Source organism: Eumetopias jubatus, unplaced genomic scaffold (assembly GCF_037043125.1).
Source record: "Eumetopias jubatus isolate StellerSeaLion01/CBP00866 unplaced genomic scaffold, mEumJub1_p1.0 scaffold_2, whole genome shotgun sequence".
Taxonomy (NCBI): Eukaryota; Metazoa; Chordata; class Mammalia; order Carnivora; family Otariidae; genus Eumetopias; species Eumetopias jubatus.
Window position 1 is genome coordinate 124,739,381 of NW_028274808.1, and position 20,677 is coordinate 124,760,057.

The 20,677-nt window shown below is 37.2% G+C and overlaps 1 protein-coding gene across 2 annotated transcripts in view; it reads left to right on the forward strand.

Moving 5' to 3' along the window:
* Positions 1-20,677, forward strand: part of UNC5C (unc-5 netrin receptor C) — a 336,648-nt gene that overhangs the window by 204,869 nt on the left and 111,102 nt on the right. For both annotated transcript variants that reach the window (XM_088020228.1, XM_028117791.2), the window contains exon 3: positions 20,349-20,492. In XM_088020228.1, coding sequence (XP_087876354.1) covers positions 20,349-20,492 — 144 coding nt within the window. The remainder of the gene's footprint in view (positions 1-20,348; positions 20,493-20,677) is intronic.

A 20,677-nucleotide genomic window follows, 5' to 3' on the forward strand; every position in this document is an offset into this window, starting at 1 on the left:
ATGATCCTTTACCCCATACTTTTCCTATCCTACTTCTGTCAAAATCCTACTCATGCTTAAAGAAGTATCTCAAATGCAATATTGGGGATGAATCCTTCTATAAAACTCAAGTGATATGTAACATGTCTACATTTCCCTTATTTGTACTTCCACTTTTATTATATTCGTAAGTGTGAATTGTGTATGTGTGGTAAGTTAAACCATTAGAGAGTATCAATATTCAACCATTTTTGAGGTAAAAAATGGCAATTTCTTATAATGTCATGTTATTTTTGGAGTTATATTCATATATATAAGATACACAATATATAAATATATATGTGATATACACATATAAGTAATATATGTATATAAAATACATATGTACATAATATACATATGTAACTATGTATATGTGTGTATATATATTTATATTTGTCTCTTCAACTAGATTGGAATGGTATTGTATGGCCTCTGTTTTGTAAAGTTGTGTCTGTTGTGAATTTTACAACACAAGGCTCTAAGCACAGGAGATAATAAAAGTTTGTTTCGTGGGGTTATAGCTACTCATCCTACTAAATTTGAGTAACTGAAACTTAGTGAAACATGATGACAATGTTTTTATTTGAGATAGTTCATGAATAGGTGATCTGAGGAATAGGTAAGATAATAATCTTCCATAAGAAGAGCTATTTTACATATTACACACACACATACTAATCATTCTTCTCTATGTAAAATAATTACTTTAAACTCTGTTCTTATTAACAGAATGAACATTTTCAAAAGGAATTATATAAATTCCATGGCCTTTGTTTAAATTTTAGGAAATGGTGCATAAAATTTGGAAGCTCTATTTCAACTTCATTCCATAATTTTTTTTATTAAGTCAGTGGGAGTACTGCCTCTGTAAGAATAGAGCCTTCTATCTGTAATATATTTGCCTGCCAATGAAGATAAATGATTCTGGGATACAAACCAATTATTTATTTGATTTCCTTCCCGGAGGCACTTATTTCAATACCAGAAACTAACAACTTTTGTTTTTCAGTTTAAGGCTGGCCCCAAAATAAAAATAGAAAATTGGTAAGGATCCATGTAGGATATGAAGGTTTTTCCACTAAGTCAGTCTGATACCTTGGCGAGAGATAACAGGATATCAGTCATCCTGAAATACTTTTTCTTATTCTTTATTTGTTAGTGCTCACAATTGATTCATCCTTATTTCATATTGACTTTAAGTCTATAAACACCTGAGTTAACATGGCCAACATAATCTCAGCTGCAATGACAAATACATGCTTGGGTCAGAGTTCCAGAATGTAGATTTTAGTTGTTGCTTTCACTCCATTCTAGCATGAAGATGAGTCTCGGCTGGCTGACTGGTTTGGGCTCTCTCACTGTGTAGAAACCTGGTTTTTGTTTCCATTCTTTCCCTAACTTACAAACAGAAGTGAGTACTGGAAAATTTTTAGGCTACCCATTTGGATTCCTTTTGTTTCTAATCTATTGTTTTTGTGAAGTTTTTAATGTTGTTGTTTGTTCATTTTTGGCAATCCCAACATTTGTATATATCAATATTGTAGACCTGGCACATACTTCACAGACCCTGGCTGTGCCATATTTGTGGAACCATGTAATTTTTATTTAATTCTGCTCCATGGGGAACGTTTGTCCTGTTTGAATTATATACTGTATAGAAAATTTTAATAGCATGTGTTTGTTGAACAGATATGGCCCAGAACATGATTGCAAAGTGAGGCAAGAAAACATTACACCTTTCAGTACAGTTTTAGTGAGCTGTCATTTCATTAGAGGAAAACAGAAATTTTCTAAAATTACATACAGCAAGAGTTTTTAATGTAATGAACACAAAGGAATTCTTTTCTGTCAATTAACACTTAGGGCAAGGTTACTTGTAATGCATTACTCCTTTGTCTTTCCACAGCTAAGATGAAAGCATTGATTAATACAATTTAATCAAGAATATCTATTTGGGTATATATATATATATATATATATGTATATACAAACAGATACACAAGTATATACATATGCACATGTATGTGAGTGTGTTTGTGTATTTTCCCCAATTTAGAAAGAGCTAAATCAAATGCTACCCATCTCCAAGCCCACACAGAGGCTACAATAAGAAGCAAGTCCAAGGACCATTCTTCATCTCAATGACTTGCTACCCAAACAGGGCATTTCAGGAATGAAACCAGTGATTGTGTTGCTATAGCAATCTTGCCATGTGCCCAGCAACCATGCATATGCTGTGGCCTAGAGTTTTAATATGCCCACTTCAAAGTGAGAATAGCACAAGTGTTAAAAGCCAAAGTGTATTTTTAATCTAACCTTTGACTATAATATGTGAGGGGTTTAAGGAGAGTCTCTTATTTCTTATCTTTATAGGAAGGAACATACTTAACAGAGTTCTGGATTGTTGCATGAAATGAATTAAGCAAACTGTTTAAGAAAGTTTAAGAAACAATTTCAGCTTACAAGAGAAGGTTAGCTTACAAAAAGCATGGCTTTCTCTCAAAATTAAAAGACACTTTTTTGGTGTTGGTACCTATTGTGCTAATATAAGTAAACCTGGCTGATAATTATGAGATAATGACCCGGGGTATTGCCCTTTTTATGGGATGTCACACGTTGTAATCTGTTCTAGTCGAGTCTTTGCGTCACTAAATCTCAATACCCAATACTCTCACAATAACTGGCTCAAAATTTTGATACTGTTTTTTTCTCTCCTCACCCCAGCATTTTTTTTTTAACATCTCCAAAAACACAGCAGAAATTTTTTTGGTTAAAAAATGCCACAATTGACGAAGGAGCTAATGCTAAGACATGAGGGGAGAGGGCTTTCCTCACCATGAACCCTTTGGTCTTCTCTCCCAAATATCATCTATCTCGAGTCATCCCTTAGCTAGGCATTCTCAGAGCCGTCTTGGGGATGCCTGTTGAAATACCCACTCTTCCCAGTTCCTCTGAAAAGCACTGTTTGGAGATATAAAATCAGCATGTATAACATGAAAGCTACAATTAGCAAAATATCAGGGTCTGGCAAAAAAGCAAGCACAGCATGGAGGAAATATAATATCTAGTAATGAAAAACAATTCATGTTAGGAAGGTCTTTGGACTCATTCCTAATTGCATCAAGGGTTTAACCTGATTTTAAAAATCTGTTTGGGGAGAAATCTCCAAGACCATGAAGGCAAGAGCAACAAGGAACGATGAGGAGGCTAGCTGTCAACTAGGGCTGCATCTGACAGTCTCCAGGGGGGATTTTTGAAAACACCTATGTCCTGGCCCCACCCCAGAGAGAATGGTTTAATTGAGAGCAGGGCATAGGTTTCTTTGTCTCTCTGTTCACTCATTTTAAGCTCTGTAGCAATGCTAACATACAACCAGGTTGAAGTGGGGCAAGAGGAGACACTGCTGGGAAGCACAGCAGAGAGGCGGGACAGAGACAGACATTCTATTCAAAAACCATGCCCCAGATACTTCTCGGTGCTGTAAGTAGAGACACAACTAAGACCGATGTACTTAAAGAGATCACAGTCTGAATGGGGCAAAAGAGACGAGGGAAAAGAGAGAGAATAAAGAGTATGCTTTACCATTTGCTCCGATTCTCCTCTCATCATGAGAATAAATTCATGAAACCCCTGGATAGTCGCGTAGTATAGAGTTACACGGTAGAGAGCCCCTGCTTTCTGCAATTTCCTTTCGCCTGTCTCTGCCTATTAAACTTCTCAGACTGAGGGATAGCAGCCTCCTGAGGGAAGCGGGGGGGGGGGGGGAACTCTAGGACTTGAGTGAATTAAAATTTAGCTGGAAAAACCCAGGGGAATGTTCTGTGCAAGGCAATTCCAGGAATGGCAAGGGAATGAATGACATGCCTCTTTTTATAGCTACAGTCTTGATGACCCTAGACAACGATGCCCTCTGTATGAAATGACGGTAGTGACTAAAAGGCTGCCTCCCCACACCCATTCCATGGGGCACTTGGGAAACCAGGAAAACACTGCCTGGCAGACAGCCTTTCCTTACCTTTTTGCCCTGTCAAATTCTTGAGTCCCCTCCTTGAATGTAGACAGTAAATGCCCTTAGTCACTATATTAGTTTCCTAGGGCTACCACAATAAATTATCACAAACTTTGGGACTGAAAACAACAGAAATTTATTCTCTCAGAGTTTCGAGGAGGCTGGAAGTCTGAAATGCAGCAGAGCAGCGCCCCCTCTGGGCACTCCAGAGGAAGGTCTGTTCTTTGTCTCTTCCCACTTCTGCTGGCTGCCCTGCACTCCCAGGCTTGTGGCTGCATCACTCCAATCTCTGCCTCTTTCGTCACATCATCTTCCATTCTGTGTCTGTTTTCTCTGTGTGTCTCAGGAATTGGGGCCCTCCTGGGGTAATTCAGGATCTCAAGATCCTTAATTTAATTGCATCTGCAAAGGCTCTTAGCCAAGTAAGGTAACATTCCCCTTTGCTAGGGATTCAGATGTGGGTATAGGTTTGGTGGGGGGGGGGGGGGGCCAGCAGTTCAAAAGCACAAAACCTTAACAGACATCTCACCAAGAATTGCAATAAGAGTATGTTTAGTTTTTTTGTTTTTTTTTAAATACCGCATGGTACAGCCATCACACTCCTTGATATTTACCCAGAAAAGTTGAAAACTATTCTCACACAAAAGCACAGATGTTTACAGCAGTTTCATTCATAATTGCCCACATTTGGAAACAACCAAGATGTCCTTCAGTGGGTGAATGGATAAGTAAACTGTGATACATCCAGACAATGGAATATTACTCAGTGCTTTAAAGAAATGAGCTCTCACGTCTTGAAAAGATAAGGAGGAAACTTAAATGCATATTACTAAGTGAAAGAAGCCAATCTGAAAGGCTACCTACTGTATGATTCCAACTATATGACATCCTGGAAAAGGCAAAAGTATGGAGATGTTAAAAAATCAGTGGTTGCCAAGAGGGAGAGGGAGAGAGGGGTGAATTTTTAGGTTAGTGAAACTACTCTGCATGACACTATAAAGGTGGATATGTCATTACATTTGTCCAAATCCATAGAATGTACAATATCAAGAGCGAACCTGAATGTAAACTATGGATTTAGGGTGATAATAATGTGTCAGTGGCGGCTCATCAGTTACAAAACAAAATGTACTACTCTGGCGGGGGATGTTAATAGTAAGGGAGGCTCTCCTTGTGCGGAAGCAGAATGTATAGGGGAAATCTGTACCTTCCACTCACTTTTGCTGGGAACCTCACAGTGCTCTAAAAATAGCTGATTAAATACCAAGAAGAAAAAAATGTGTCGTGATGACGGAGACATCCAGTAAGGGTGATGGGAGCCAAAATTGACAGCATTTACCTGGCTGTTTTCCCTCATTTGGCCAGTATTTCTAAGTTAACTATAAATGTAACAGGCAATGAAAGCATTCCCTGGTTGTTCTTTACTGGCTCTCTGCAGCCTCCCCCAATCTGTTGTGTAGTACTGTGGGCCAGATACAGGAAAAGCACTGCACAGCGAGGCTCCTGCTTATCGCTCATTTTCCTCGGGCCGGTAGCATCCTTCCGAGCCCTACCTTCCAACAGTCTCCTTGTCTCATGGAGACCTGAACATTCTCATAGCCACGTTTCTCATGAAAATTTTTGCCCCGCACATTTGCCAAAACCAAATGAAAACAGCCAATACAATCAAAAGAGTTGCACTTGATAATTCCCTCTGTGCATCTGCACACGTGCATGCGTGCACACGTGCGCGCGCACACACACGCACACACACACACACACACGCCACTTTTGCTTGGCCTAGCAACACAATGGGAATGTAAACACGTTGTTAATGCAGTTGCTCTCAGTTGGCTTCCCAGATGGCTTAAGTTCAATAGATTTTTCCCCCTGATTTCCTCAGCTTCTCCTAGCAAGTGCTAAACAGCCATTATGCCTTTTCCTGCACATTGAGATTCATCTGCAGCTACTAAACTGCCTCCAAAGTGCTTCAATTTTGCATGAGTGCTAAGCTGGGGACTGGGAGACATTACCCAGTGCTGAAGGCCCAGATCATTAGAAAGAGCATGTAAATCCTCTGAACCAGAAATAAAAAGTGCAGAGATTTCCTTTGTAAAGTCCCAACTGCAGCTTTATGTAAAACATGAACCTTTGGCAAGATTTTATGTGGTCCCTTTTTCCTTCTAAATTTTATTTTTGATTTTTTTTCTTTTGCATATGTGTTCTATTTTTTTTAAAGTAGAATTATTTCATAGTCAGGAACGTGTGAAATAATACCCATAAGCTATCATTCTTTCTCTTCTTAGGACACCGGATCCCTCTTCACTTTTAATAGGGAAGGTACTTCAAAGTATTGCTAAAGGATCACCCACGTAATATATTTTAAAAACAAATTTGAAACCTGCTGAGTAGCAAGAAGCTTTGAGGAGGGACGGGTTGACATTTATAAGATATGGGCAAGGGACATAAATCTATATTATTTAAGTCAGTATAGATGTAGGATGTGTACAGATATTTGATTATGGAAAGAGCTTGGGGTGGAATCTAAAGGGGACTGTGAAAATCATAAATGAGAACGAAGTGATTGTATTCTTCTCATTTTTCAATAGATGCTTCCCGTACATTGTTACCTAAAAGTCTTGTGTTTTTCAAGGTGGACATATTTTTTATCTATACTTGATCTGTGTTTCCATCTCTGCTGTCCTCCCAGTCTGCCTGTCAGACCGCCCTCCCATAAATTGAAAGCGTGCCCGTGGTCAGCTGGAGTAGTTCCTTCGAGGGGGCGGCACGGTCAGGCTGGCATCGTGAGCGTCCTGCAGCTCTGCACGCTGTGGGGCTGGGCCTGCGCCCCAAGCCCATGGAGATGTGACAAAAAGCACTTATGATGAAAAGGTTGACTCCCTATCCTCATTTGGTATTTCTATTGCAGTGGAATTTTTTGAAGTTATAACTTTTTTTTTTTTTTTTTGGTCTGTAGTGTATCCACTCAGTAAGAATAAGCCAGGCTCCTTTGACATGATTGCTCTATAATCATTTCTCTTTTCCATATATTTGTAGTAATAGGTCAGGCTATCTTTTTGCTCAGGATTCTGAGAGTAAAAATGTACATTTATGATCAGATACAGCAGTTCATTATTTATCTCCAAACACATTTTCAAGGATGTTTATTAACCACTGATTTATTCAACACTGAATATGCAAGTGGGATCTGACAGAAGTGTGACTAAATGGGCTTATAATAGAGTATGAAGTAAATGCATTCCAACTTGTAGGTAAAAAGAAAACACTAGATGAATGATATGCATATAAACACGCAACAGTGAATTTAGGTGCATATGTATACTGTCTATATAACATATACATTTTATGCAGAAACCCAGTTTTGTTTGTCAGCGTGTTGTATGTATCTTTCAGACAGAATAGTCCTACCCATTAATTTCCCTTTACTAAAAACATGGCTAATCATGAAAATGTCATCATCTTTATTAGTGTGAGTATCATCACAAAATATTATTTACTGTGATTCCACACCTCATGACACTGAAGTGTACATATTAAATAGCTAGCTTTCCTGTTTTCTCATAGAGATTGTTTATCCAGTAGGATATCTATCCTTTGAAGGAAACACACTTGTAAAAGAAGGGAAGGAGAACAAAACTTTGCCTGGAGATATGAAAAGAAACATGATTGAAGCTCTTTGTTCAGTTGGTGGTATTATATAGTTACATAAATATCTCTCTCAGTGAATTGGAGCTCATGGTAGGAAACAATCCTTTTTTCTTCTTTCTTTTTCTTTCTGATGCTAGTAGGAATGGACATGAATACGTTACAAGTTACACACCGTATTCAGAATCAGGTGCCACTGTTCTGTTGTTAAAGATTAAGTTTTTCTAGCTCTTATGAAAACACCAAAATAAGATTGCCTGTAAAGAAATGATACTGGTAATTAAACATTATAACCTAGTGTTTCACATCAATTTGTTTATTCAACGTTTATGTTGGAAGTGATACTTGGAAAAAGACTGCAGGCATACCATTCTGAAAATGAGATTTTTGTTATATAATAAGCAAATTGCTCTGTGTTATAGCCTTTTGAGGATAATATTAAAATCACACATTCAGATATTTGAAAACTCTCAGAATTAATAGAAATTCTCTGTGTATCTAACAAGATATTGCCAAATAAAAAATGTGTTTAATAATTTGAAGCTAAGCACTGAATCATAGTAAAAAAACAACAACAACAACAAAGCTTTGTGGGATTAATAAGTATTTTTGTCATCCATATATCCAATAGTCATTTAGAAAAACCCACTATGTGCCAAGCATATTATTCATAGTCTATATCATTTAAGTGTGCATTATGCTAAGCCTCAGTAATAGACCCCACCAAAGATAGAATAACCCAAAAGCGATACACTGATACATCTATTTACATACCAGTTCCAGGAAGGTGTCCTTGGTTGGAGGGCAGCTCTGTTCCCATTGGCCAGCTATGGAGCCAGACTCCTTTCACCCTGTGGTTCTGTCATCCTCTCTGGCCTCATACTCTTCTGCACCCAGCCAGCAGAGAGGGAAAGACAGCAAGGAGACTCAAGCTTCTTCACCAGCTTGGTCAAGAAGAGGTACAAGGATCTTCCACTCCCATTCTATTGACCAGAATTGCTTTTGTGGCCACTTCTAAGACAAAGAAAGCTAGAAAATGTGGTCGGATTGTCTTCCCAAAAAGAGGTAGGGAGCTGGCAGTCCTTGCCCCTCAGTCTGTCCCTAAGAGTACTTTCTCTTAAAGATTTCTTTTGACCTCACAGCAGTCCTGTGAAGTACAATGGGAAAGGGCTATTTTTACTGATTTAAAGTTTAAGAAAATGAGAAATGCAATGCCCTACCCAAAGTTACTCATGACAGTAGCCATGCCAGGACCCAAAATCAGATTTTCTTCCTTTTGGTCTCATAGTCTAATTTGTCTACATTTTGCTCCCTCTGTCGGTGAAGACTTTCATACCACAGAAAACAAATTTATTTAAATTTCATTTGACTTGATAATTCTTAATATTTGTGTCATTGTGATTTCCTAAAAATTCAATGCCTTGTTTTTCCTACTGAAGTAGCTTTATCAATTGTAATGTATACTACTCCTCCAGTTCTCCCGTCCTTTCTGGGCATAGGGAAGCGCTACAAGTCCTGGGGTCCTTATGGTTCAGCAGGCCCAGGGGATTACTTCTAGCCAATGAGCTGTGAGTGAAAGTGATGTTGCCGCAGCTGAGCCAAGGCATTTAAGAGCAGGTGTAGGTCCTCTGCACTATCTTCTTCTGACTCCATAGCCATGGTTGAGGGGCTATAGATTCAACACAGATGCAGGCTGGATCACTAAGAGAGTTCATGTAGGACAACTGTCCTGGAGACTGTTGTGATGGAAAAATAGACTTTTATTTTGTAAAGCCTCTGAAACAAGGGGAGTTATTTAGGACACAGCATAGCATAAACTATTCTAGCTTCTGGTCTTATTAATTAGCTCATAGTAAAGGTTTACTCTGCAAAGAACTTTACATATATCATCTCATTTAATCCTTAAAAGAACCCATTGGATTAGGAATTTTAATTCCCATTGTCCTGTTGAGGAAAATGACATTTAGTGAGGTAAAGGAATTTTCTCAAGGTCATACATCTAGTCACTGAAAAAAACAGAATTCAAACCAGATCTTTCCCTAAGATTATACGCTCCATTAAATTAATTGCCAAGGATCATTAAAAATAAGGTTTTATTATCAAATCTGTATCAGTATTGCCTTCTGGAATTCTACCTGTAGTTTTAGGTTTATATTTGTGTCATTGTGATTTCCTAAAAATTCAACGCCTTGTTTTTCCTACTGAAGTAGCTTTATCAATTGTAATGTATAATACTCCTCCAGTTCTCCTGTCCTTTCTGAATATATGTAACTCGGAATCAACAGAAGAGCAAAGAGACATACTCTGTATGAAAAAAAGGAAAAATATTTACCTGCATTATACTTGGTTTCATTGTTTTTATTAAATCATCTCTCCCTTTGGAATGATAATAGAATGATTTGAGCAAGGATCTCAGAATATATTGAAATACTTTGAAAATATCAGAACACAATAGTTATTTTTCAGTCTCTATATAAAGTTAAAATTGAAAATTGTTATCTCAGCAGCAGTTTAAATACACACTCCTGACTTGAAAATATGAAATGCTAGTATTTTTCATTTCTACTTGGAATTTCACAAGTTAAATTTTCCTTCTTGTTGCAAATTAATGAGTCATTCTTGCACATTAGAGTTCCTTTAAAAGACAAAGAAAAAATACTTTCATCGGTACTTGAGCTGTGTTTATTCAGCTATTTTAGATTTTGAAGAATCTTAAAAACATTATGATAACTCAGCACCCCCCCCCCCACCGCATTCTTAGTGTGAATGCCAAGCAGGTTCAAACTTTAATTCAAAGTTATGTTTGATGGTGACTTTCTGGCTAGGGAAAGAGGTACAACTTCCATGATGACTAAAAGTTCCTTTCCTCTAAAATACATTTGGATATGACCACATATCTTTTAAATAAGTATTAAGAGTGTCCTAGGGAAAATATTCTTTCATTAATTCAATAAATATTCATTGTAATGCCACAGCAGCAGCATGTAACAGGCACAAATCTCTACCCTGATAGAGCTCACATTCTGGTTGGTAAGTGAAGAAAGACCCTAGAAGACATGATTGTGCTCATCAATTTTAAATCTTCATTAAAATGTGGAAATTTGCATTTTTAGCCCCAAACTAGTTAGAGCTAACCTACTTAGAAATTTCCATTCAGTTGCTTAATGTCCCTGTCTCACCTGTATAATGGAATATGGATATAAGGAATTCCTAATAGATGAGCTACGCAAGCATTTTGGTTGCCAAAAAAAGTAGACTCTTCCATTCATCTTGTCAGGGTAACTTCACTTTATCTACACTTTAATATAATGAGAATCCTAGAGGATTGGTAAAATCCTGGGTTAATTGGCTGAAGGACAAGAAACTTAAAGGTCAATCACTAAAACTCATTCCTGCTATTCAAACTCCATATCATAGCCAGATCTGCACTGCCCTGAATCATTGATGTCCCCACCCAGACCTGACTTGCCCCAACTCTGCTGAAAAGTTCCAAAACTAGCCTTGTCTTTCTCATCTGGGTGTGTGCCTAATATAATTTCCAATCATGGTGCTCCTCCCCTCTCCTGAATCTATGTTAGTAACTCTAATGGTAATTTTGTGAATAGCGTATAGTTGTATTCTCAAAATAACTGCTATTATTATACAGTATATATATTTTTTAATTTAATAGATTTCAAGTACTTTTGGAACTATTATTCCATTTCTTTCCTCACAAGCCAACAGACAAAAAAGTTCTTATCTTTATTTTGTAACTTGAGAAACCAAGACTTGGTGAATTTAGGACCTTCCAAAAGTCAGTAAATACAGGACAAGAATTTATTTTCTTATCTAAGGAAATCACTAGGTTGTTGTGTATTAGGTGGATACTTGTCTAATCTCCCAGTTGTAACAATAATTGCCCTGGATAAGTTGAATTTTTTTTTAATGAGCCTTTCTAGTTTGGTTTAAAAGTTTCCTTAAGAATATGAAATATATTGCTTTTAAGACAAGCAAGTAGCAGTCCCCAGTATACTGCGTAAGAACTGTTAGAAGTGGCAGTCTCTCCAGAGGTGATTGCTCTTAATGTTTGTTTCTAAATCATATGAGATAGGTACAAAATGAAAGCCCAGCAGTATGCGTAATTATTATTTTGGATCTATGTTCTGGTTTCTACCGTCAGACAGTGTTTTCAGAGGTTCACCAAGAATATTGCTCTTAAGGTTAATGACTTGATGTAAGATCACAGATCTGAGAACAGCTTTTGTAATAATGATTAAAATTAAAATTATTAAAGTTCCATTAAAAGTAAATCAGATTAGTCTTATTTACTAGTTGAGAAAGATTAATTTTCCTAAAGCATCTGTCATTGAAAAAACTTTATTTTACCAATTTACCATTTTACAGGTTCCCCCACTCCACAAGAACAAACTTCTCCAGCTGCCGTTCAAGGCTCTCTATGAGTCTCTCTTCTATCTAATTCCGTGGTCTTTTTCTTTACTCCATTCATGTAAACTATTCTCCCCTGTAGTGCTCCATGCTTTTTCATCTCTGCCCTTTGGCTTTGTGCTATTCTATCCTCCTGAAGTGTCTTTGATTCCTCTCTAAGTCTTTAAACCCAAACCATGCTTTGGCATCAAACTCAAATATTCCATTTCCCCAGGTTTACCCTGATCTCTCCATTGAAGCTATTTCACGATAGCTTTCTTCATGGGGTTTTCAGAATTTTCCAAACAGTAGATTACTTTTATTCAATAAACCAACAGATGGAAAATGCTAAACAAAATCACATTGAAAGACTTGATCAGATGGGGCTCTGTCTTTATGTTGACTGTAGGGTTATATGGTTTAATAAATTTGGGGGAAATAGTGGCCATCCAAATTAAACACACTTTTTTATGGCGGAACTTCTTACCAAAGCCTTCAATACACTGATTAGCATTCTGAGTTTCTAAGAGGAAGATGTATTAAACAGAAATCCCCAAACTTACTTGACCAAAGAACACCTTTAAAAATATATATATTTATTTATTTGACAGAGAGAGAGAGAGAGCATGGAGCATGAGAAGGGTGTGAGGAGCAGAAATAGAGGGAGAAGCAGCCTCCTCACAGAGCAGGGAGCCAGACTCAGGACTCAATTCCTAGACCCTGGGATCAGGACCTGAGCCAAAGGCAGACTCTTAACTGACTGAGCCACCCAGGTGCCCCAGGAACAGTTTCTTGAGACACAGTTTGAGGAATATTGGTATAGTGAAAGGAACAGGAATATTGGATTCAGATAATATGGCTCTAAATCCTGATTTTGCTAATCATTGGCTGCATGAAAAATTGTTTAAATTCTGACCTCTGGTGTTTACCTACATTATAGGTTATAGGTATATAAATACCCATTCCCAAGGATTATTATGCAGATGAACTGAGACGTAGTAGATGCTCAATAAATTCTAGTTACTTTTACTCTTCTGAGTCACAATTCAATTTACTTATATCTGAAATTTAATACTAGTTGGTATGATAGCTATATGTATAAACCATTCATTCATTTAACATACATTAACTGAACAAATATGTGTGCCAGTTACTGTACTGATGCATACACAATGCATATGACAGAGTCACTTTACTCAGTAAATTCCTATTTGTTTTTAGTGTTAGACGGTAAACTTCTAAAGAAAGGATCCATAAGCAATCCATCTCTATGGCTACCTTGGAAATGACAGTGCATAAAATAAGTGCTCAGGAACTATCTCCACAATGAATTGTGAAGGACAGTTCTTTACCACTGTGTCCCCAGCCCATAGAACAGTGCATGACACATGGGCTGAGTCTCTCTAAATACCTATTAAATGAGTGACTGGTAATCATAAGGGTAGAGTAATAATAAGGGTAGAGCAATAATAAGGTCTGTAAATCACAAGTTCATGGTTAAGTCGAACTCCAAGAATAGAGTATTCCCCCCACCCTTATGGACAGGATTTTCTTTTTTTAATTTTGTTAAAAATACTTCTATTGAAATTACCAATGTATTGCATGAAATAAAAACAGAAAATAATGCATGTAGTTATGATTTAGATAATTATTAAGAATTACAAACCATGAGAGACTATGGACTCTGAGAAACAAACTGAGAGTTCTAGAGGGGAGGAGGGTGGGGGGATGGGTTAGCCCGGTGATAGGTATTAAAGAGGGCACGTATTGCATGGAGCCCTGGCTGTTATATGCAAGCAATGACTCATGGAACACAACATCAAAAACTAATGATGTACTGTATGGTGATTAACATAACATAATAAAAAAAAGAAAAAAGAATTATACTTTAAAGAAAAATGTTAGATAGACTATGTCTTCAAATATGTATGTATTAAGTTTGATGTTTTATGAAAAATATTTAGATGAGAAATGTATTTGCTATGTCAATGGAATGTGCTTTGTGACCTTCCAAATTAAATTACCATCACGTTTTTACAAAATCACTTCTTTATATTCTAAAGAACATTGACACACAAGGCAGAAGTTAAATACAAAAAGATTTTAGCTCCCATTTTGATCTCAGAAAGACCTCGTGGAACAGACATTCAACAAGTTTTTCATCACCAAAGTTTAGAATGGGAATTAAATGATGGGCCACAACTGGTAGAATTAATCCATTAACTCATTACCACTGTCTATGTAAGAAAGAGCATTTTGCATACCTTCTACTCCGATTATCATTAATACTTGCAGCTCTAAGTTTGGCGGTGGTTGGAAAGTCAAATCAAAAATAGGAGGACTGGTTCTCCTATAACATCTAAAACCTGACACTTCTGCAAAGGAAAGGGAAGGCAGTATTACTGTTGACAGAGCGTCATTCATAACTATTTTAGTATCATTTTGCAATTAACATTTCAAGTTTTAAGGGGGAAAAACTGCATTTATCTGTGGTTGTCATATAGCTTTCTAAAAGTACTCTAAGTCTCCCCACTCCAGATACACAATTCAATAAATATTTTCTTCTCAGTTCTAGACAAAACAAAAACATAGCAAAACAAAACACAAATCCCCATTGGACACAGAATGCCAAATGGAACCAAGTAACTAGAAATTATCATGTAAAAAAGGAAGTCAGGTCAATGACCCAGGTATGAAATGTTTCCAAGCAACTCCCTTGAACCAGTCAGTCCCAGCCGTGTTATTCTTTGACTTTTGGGTAAAGTCATCTTGACCACAAAGATAAAAAAAAAGTAATTAACAAAATTATACTTATAATAAATCTAATATACCAGTAAATTGTAATTTTCAATTATACAAAGTAATTTTACTTAATTAGATGGCTTGTTTATATATTAAATATTATATTAAAAATCCAAGGAAAGCATTTCAGAGAAAAGTTGGTAAATTATGTGATTACAGTGTCTTCTTTTCCTGATGTAGTTTAAAGATTGTCAGATGACTTCATGTAACATAAAACCATGTCTTGATTGTAAAGTTCTGCCTTTCAGGTTACCACATTTTGATTATTTTAGTGAGGAGCTGAAAGAATTGCCAGGGATTTTTTTATTTTTTATTTTTTTGGCATGACATCCTTTTAAATAATGCTGCTATTTTGCGTGATTTAATTTATATTAAGACATCTAGAACTGATACGTAGCATATTTTAGATCATATTAATGAAAACTAGTAGGATTAAGCTCTGGAAGAAAGCATGAAAAAGAGACCAGCTAATTCAATAAAGTGTTGTGATATATCCCAGATCATCCCTACCTGCAGCTTCATACATTGCCCACCAACCTCTGTCCTGTGAATGTACTATACTGAGATTTGGTCGAGTGACCTCTGCAGATCTTGTCCCAATAGGGCGAGTGTTGGAGGGAGCCGAATTGGTAGGTCTACACAACATGATGTCTCAAACCTTCCCTTTGCCTTATGAAAGATACGGTCATTAAGAAGAAGTACAACTCAGGCATACATAACACCTATGTCTAATGTGGGCTTAGGATGCTATTTAGTGAAACGTACATGGGGTATCAGAAGGCGAGGATTTGATGACCACATGTTAAAAAATCTTCTGAGATGATGCACGATTTTGGAGTATCACCTAATAAACGAGATAAATGAACACAATGCTGGAGGCGATATTTTGTCCATCTTTACATTTCTGGAACTTAACATAATTTTTGACATTAGTGGACCCTTAATGTTTGTTGACAGTACTACAGATTATATTTCTCAGGGAATGTAGATATTGCTTTAAATAATTACTCAACAGTATTCATCATATATTTGTGATCATTTTATAATAACCTCTAGGAAAACACTATTTGTGGTGCCTGAACACTATTATAAGGTTAAAATTTTGCTGAAGATAAGGAATAAATGTCATTTTACTGGATATTATTGCCATACGCATGTATAGCCTTACAAAGATCCAATCAGAGGGTTGCATTTGCATCTGGATTTCTAAAATCATTTGAATCTCCCTATTAGCAAGTGCATATTCATATTCATTATAAGACTTCTTGATATAGCATGCTAATTACTTGCCTGCACTCTGGCTCCCAAACCACAATGAATCCTATTATAAAAGCAGATCACTGCAAACTTCAAACAGCATGCATCCTGGAGATGCCTCCATTAAAGGAAGAATGCTGATGGAAAATCTTTGATCTTATCAGACGTGATGGAAAATACACATTTGTATTTGAGTAAATCTGTAGAACGAAGCATTTCCCCCCACCCTTAAGTAACCTGAAACCAATTTCAAGTTCCCAAATGCTCTTCAAAGCAGCCCGCCTTGGAAGTAATGCTGATGGCATTACAAATTTCAAGGCAGCTTGCTTTTTCCATCGCAGGACTTCAAGCAGATTTAAAATTTTACTTTCAAAGAGAAAGGATGTTACCTACTTTTACCCAAACCACTAGCCTCTGGTTTGATGAGCAGAGTGTCATAGGTAATGAACTTACCTAGGGTAATGAATAGATGGTATATAACAAAGTATCTTAGAGCTTGACTAACGCAGCTGATTGTAGAGCATTCTAAGCTTTAAGTGTTGAGAGATTTCCTGCTTCAGTTCTTTCTTGTTCTAGTGTTGTTGACCAAAAGTTGGAATGTAAACTTAGGGCCTGTGGCACGACAACTGTACCCAACTAATCAATCCATCTCCTCCTGAATGGGGCGTCTATGAAGCTGAAGACAAAAATCGGTGTGTGCTTGACTCCTGCACCCAGAGAGCCTGAGCCGCACAATTCAGAACATTCATACTATGAATAAACCCTGTAGCAGGAGGGTCTGTCTGTGGCTTCTTAAAAAGCCTCAGATTTGTGGTCAGTAGAAACATCCATGAGCCTATTTGGGCTGAAGGATACAGTGGCCCTAGAGAAGTTACCGTAGCATTTAATTAGGTTTCCTGTAATTGCTTTAAGTAAAAAGGCGGGGAGGGGCAGACAGGGGATGAGGAATGAAACCTGAAGTTATCATCTTGGGATACAAAATATTTGTGTGTGGTTTTAATATCCTGAGCCCATTTGTTGCTGCCCTGCATTTTGGAAAAAGCCATTATAGTTCTGAGGAAATACACACTGCAGGTTTATCAGCCCTTTGGTGACTGTAAATTTATTGCAACAACTTTTAAAGGAAGAGTTTGGTTTCCAGTAACTGAATTTCTGCATGAAGAGAGGAGGTATAAACAAGTAAAACAGGCAAAAGTATGAAATACTGGAGAGTGGAATAAAAAGAAAGGTGGGAGTCGAGGGGGAAAGCTGTGCTCCATCTTCCCACGAACGTCTAGCTATCAGAAAATGAGAATCATTGCAGTAGGACAGGGGAGTGAGAGCAGAGCAGGGATTAGGAAAGTGGAAAGGAAGTAGTGTTTTTTGTTAATAAGTTGGGACTTCTGCTGTGGAGATTGTCTTATTATTTGGACATTGACTAAAATAATATACTAATCTTTTCATAGAGGGGTGAGGGATTTAGATATGCCAGTGACTTAAAGTTATTTTTATTTTTTTTAAGATTTTATTTATTTATTTGAGAGAGAGAGAGAGCATGACTTGGGGGAAGGGCAGAGGGAGAGGGAGAAGCAGACTCCCCGCTGAGCAGGGAGCCCGACGCGGGGCTGGATCCCAGGAATCCAGGATCATGACCTGAGCCGAAGGCAGACACTTAACCAACTGAGCCACCCAGGCAGCCCTTGAAAATTCTTTTTAAATGGTCACTGTATAAGCATAAAAGCCTTGCTAATTTTCAAGACTTTAAAATCACTTTAAATATATTTAATAAACTTTTGACCATAGAGTTGCCCCATCAGGATCTTGCCCTGACTTGGGCTTATAAAATCCACTTTCCTGGGCTTCATTTCAGTTCAGGGACCCTTGAGTGGATCTATGTTTCTATGACTCAAGTCCCATCAGTTCTCGATAGAAAACATTGCTTATTTCCCCAGTGGGACAGCATCTACTTCTATTGGGTGTTCATTAATTTCCCTGAGGGCTTTTACCCATTTGAGTATGTCCTAGGTTTTAGGGTAAGTTCTGGAATGCTCTTTTTTAGTGTCTTTAGATGACACCTTCATGTCACCTATACCAAGAAGTCATAGTCAAGGAGTTTAAGAAATCATACCTTCTAGGAACTAAGCTCTATATCTTATACATATCACACACATATATGTGTATATACACACACACACACATATACACATATATACATATATTCACATATATGTACATATATATTAATTTTCATCTGATGATGTCATCTACTTGCTTAAAACACTTTAATGACGTCCATGGACCTTCAGAAAGAAATTCCAAATCCTAAACACGGTGTGCAACAGGTTCTCAAACCACAGCAAGCATCTAAATTCTTTGAGTGTGCGTTAAACCACAAATCGCTGGGCCCAACTCTCAAAGTTTCTTATTCAGTTTGAGTCTGGATTGGGACTCAAGAGTTTTCACTTCCACCGAGTTCCCACATGACGCTGATGAAACTGCTCTGAAGCCACACTTTGAGAACCCTGGTCTACAGGACTGTGTATTGACTGATCATTTTCTTGTCTCTAGCTTCATCTCATGCCACTATCTCTGTGTTTGGTGCTCAGCTGTCTTCTGGGTTCCCAATCTCCCCATTCTCTTTCCTGCTTCTTCCCATATATTCTGTGCCTCTCCCTATATAATTTAACCAACTTAACTCATGTTGAATCCTTCATACTAAGTTGGGTTTACTCGTTATTCACTCTCATTTTCTCTATACTTCTGCTTTGTAGCATTGAACACAATTGTAATAAAAAAAATAAATTGTATAATCTCTAGTTAATATGTACCCCCTTCACAATGATATAAGTTCATTGAGGGTAATGACTATCCTACTCATCAGAGATTCACAAGTCCCTAGGGCAATATCTTTTCCATAACTGATACGAAATAAATATTTGTTCAATAAATGAATGAATGAATACATGAATAAAAAGTACAAAGCAATATATTTCATCTCTCTTAGTGTGCTTATACTTAACCCTAAGGGTCTCCCTGTTAGTTCTCTCAATAAGCACTTCATTCTGATAGAGTGTGCAGGAAAATTCGCTGTTGCCCACATACATCGTTCAGATGATCCTTCTTGCTCAGTGCAAAGAGGCATATTGCCGAGTGACTCTCTGAAATAGGTTTTGATATATCAAGATAAATACTCTCAAAATGATAATCCCAGATTCTTAGTTCAGTTTGTGTTATTCAGGATTACATAATGCTGTAAAATAAAATCCAAATATTTGAGCATTTTAGCTGGGAGCTACTTTAACATTACAATTATAGAGAAACATTTGGGCTTTCAAAATATTATGCATAAAAATATTATGCATGAAAACTTTAAAGTCATACATTCTTTGGATAGAATAGCAGGGATTTGTTAACTAAGACTGTATTTTTTTTTAAAGAAAACAATGTGCTTTAATAACTAAAAAACAACTATAAAAATAACTTAGTTTTAGATAATCATCACATATTTATAAAGTACTAGGTCATATTATAATAAAACCTGATATATGACATATATGTATTTATGATTTATGTACTCATGATTATAGTTTTAGGTCATTGTCATTCCTTGTGAAGAGTTAGGAGGATTCAGTTATTGTAAAACTATGTAAAGTGTTGTAAAACTGTATATAGCTGTATGGTACCAGATGATATTATAATAAAATGTGATATATATTTATATACATAAGCCAATATATATTTACAATTTATATGCTTATGATTTTAGTTTTAGGCTATTCTCTGACATTTCATGTGAGGAGTTAGGAAGATTTTTCATTGTAAGGTTATGTATAGCACACGGATATCTTACCCATGACCTGTATAGTGGGGGTACAATCCTTAGAAGATGTGAAATTCATGTTCATGTTTGAATATACCAAGGAAGCTAACTCAGCGGAGGGTGAATCTTTGTCAGACGCTTTGGGAAAAAGTATAATTTTGTGCCGTGATAGATCTACTCCACTTTCATCTTCTGATGAAAGCAGAAGATCTGAAATAGCAAATAAGAAAATGAAAAAGTTGGGAGACAAATAATGGGAGCCAGAGGAAGATCACAGGTGGAGAGAGACAATATCTGGGATGTTGATCGATGGCATCAAGATAGATCACTGTGGGGAAATACGTGGTATGATGTTTTGTAGTCTGCTAATACAAGCTTTCTCCTGACTTAAATCTCCCTTTCTCTTGGTAGGTCTCATTGTCCGGGAAGTGAGCATTGAGATTTCGCGCCAGCAAGTCGAAGAACTCTTTGGGCCTGAAGATTACTGGTGCCAGTGTGTGGCCTGGAGCTCAGCGGGCACCACAAAGAGCAGGAAGGCCTATGTGCGCATCGCATGTGAGTCATTGTGGATGGACACCCTGGGCTTCAGAACCTAGTGGCATGTGGGGAAATGTAGACCGTCACTGGCTCTAGATTCAAAGAACCCTGGTCAAAACTTCCAGATTTCTGCATTTGAGCTACTTGCTCCTCTTAAGTCACCAGAATATTATTTTTTGTTTCAAGACATGGACAGTTTCTCT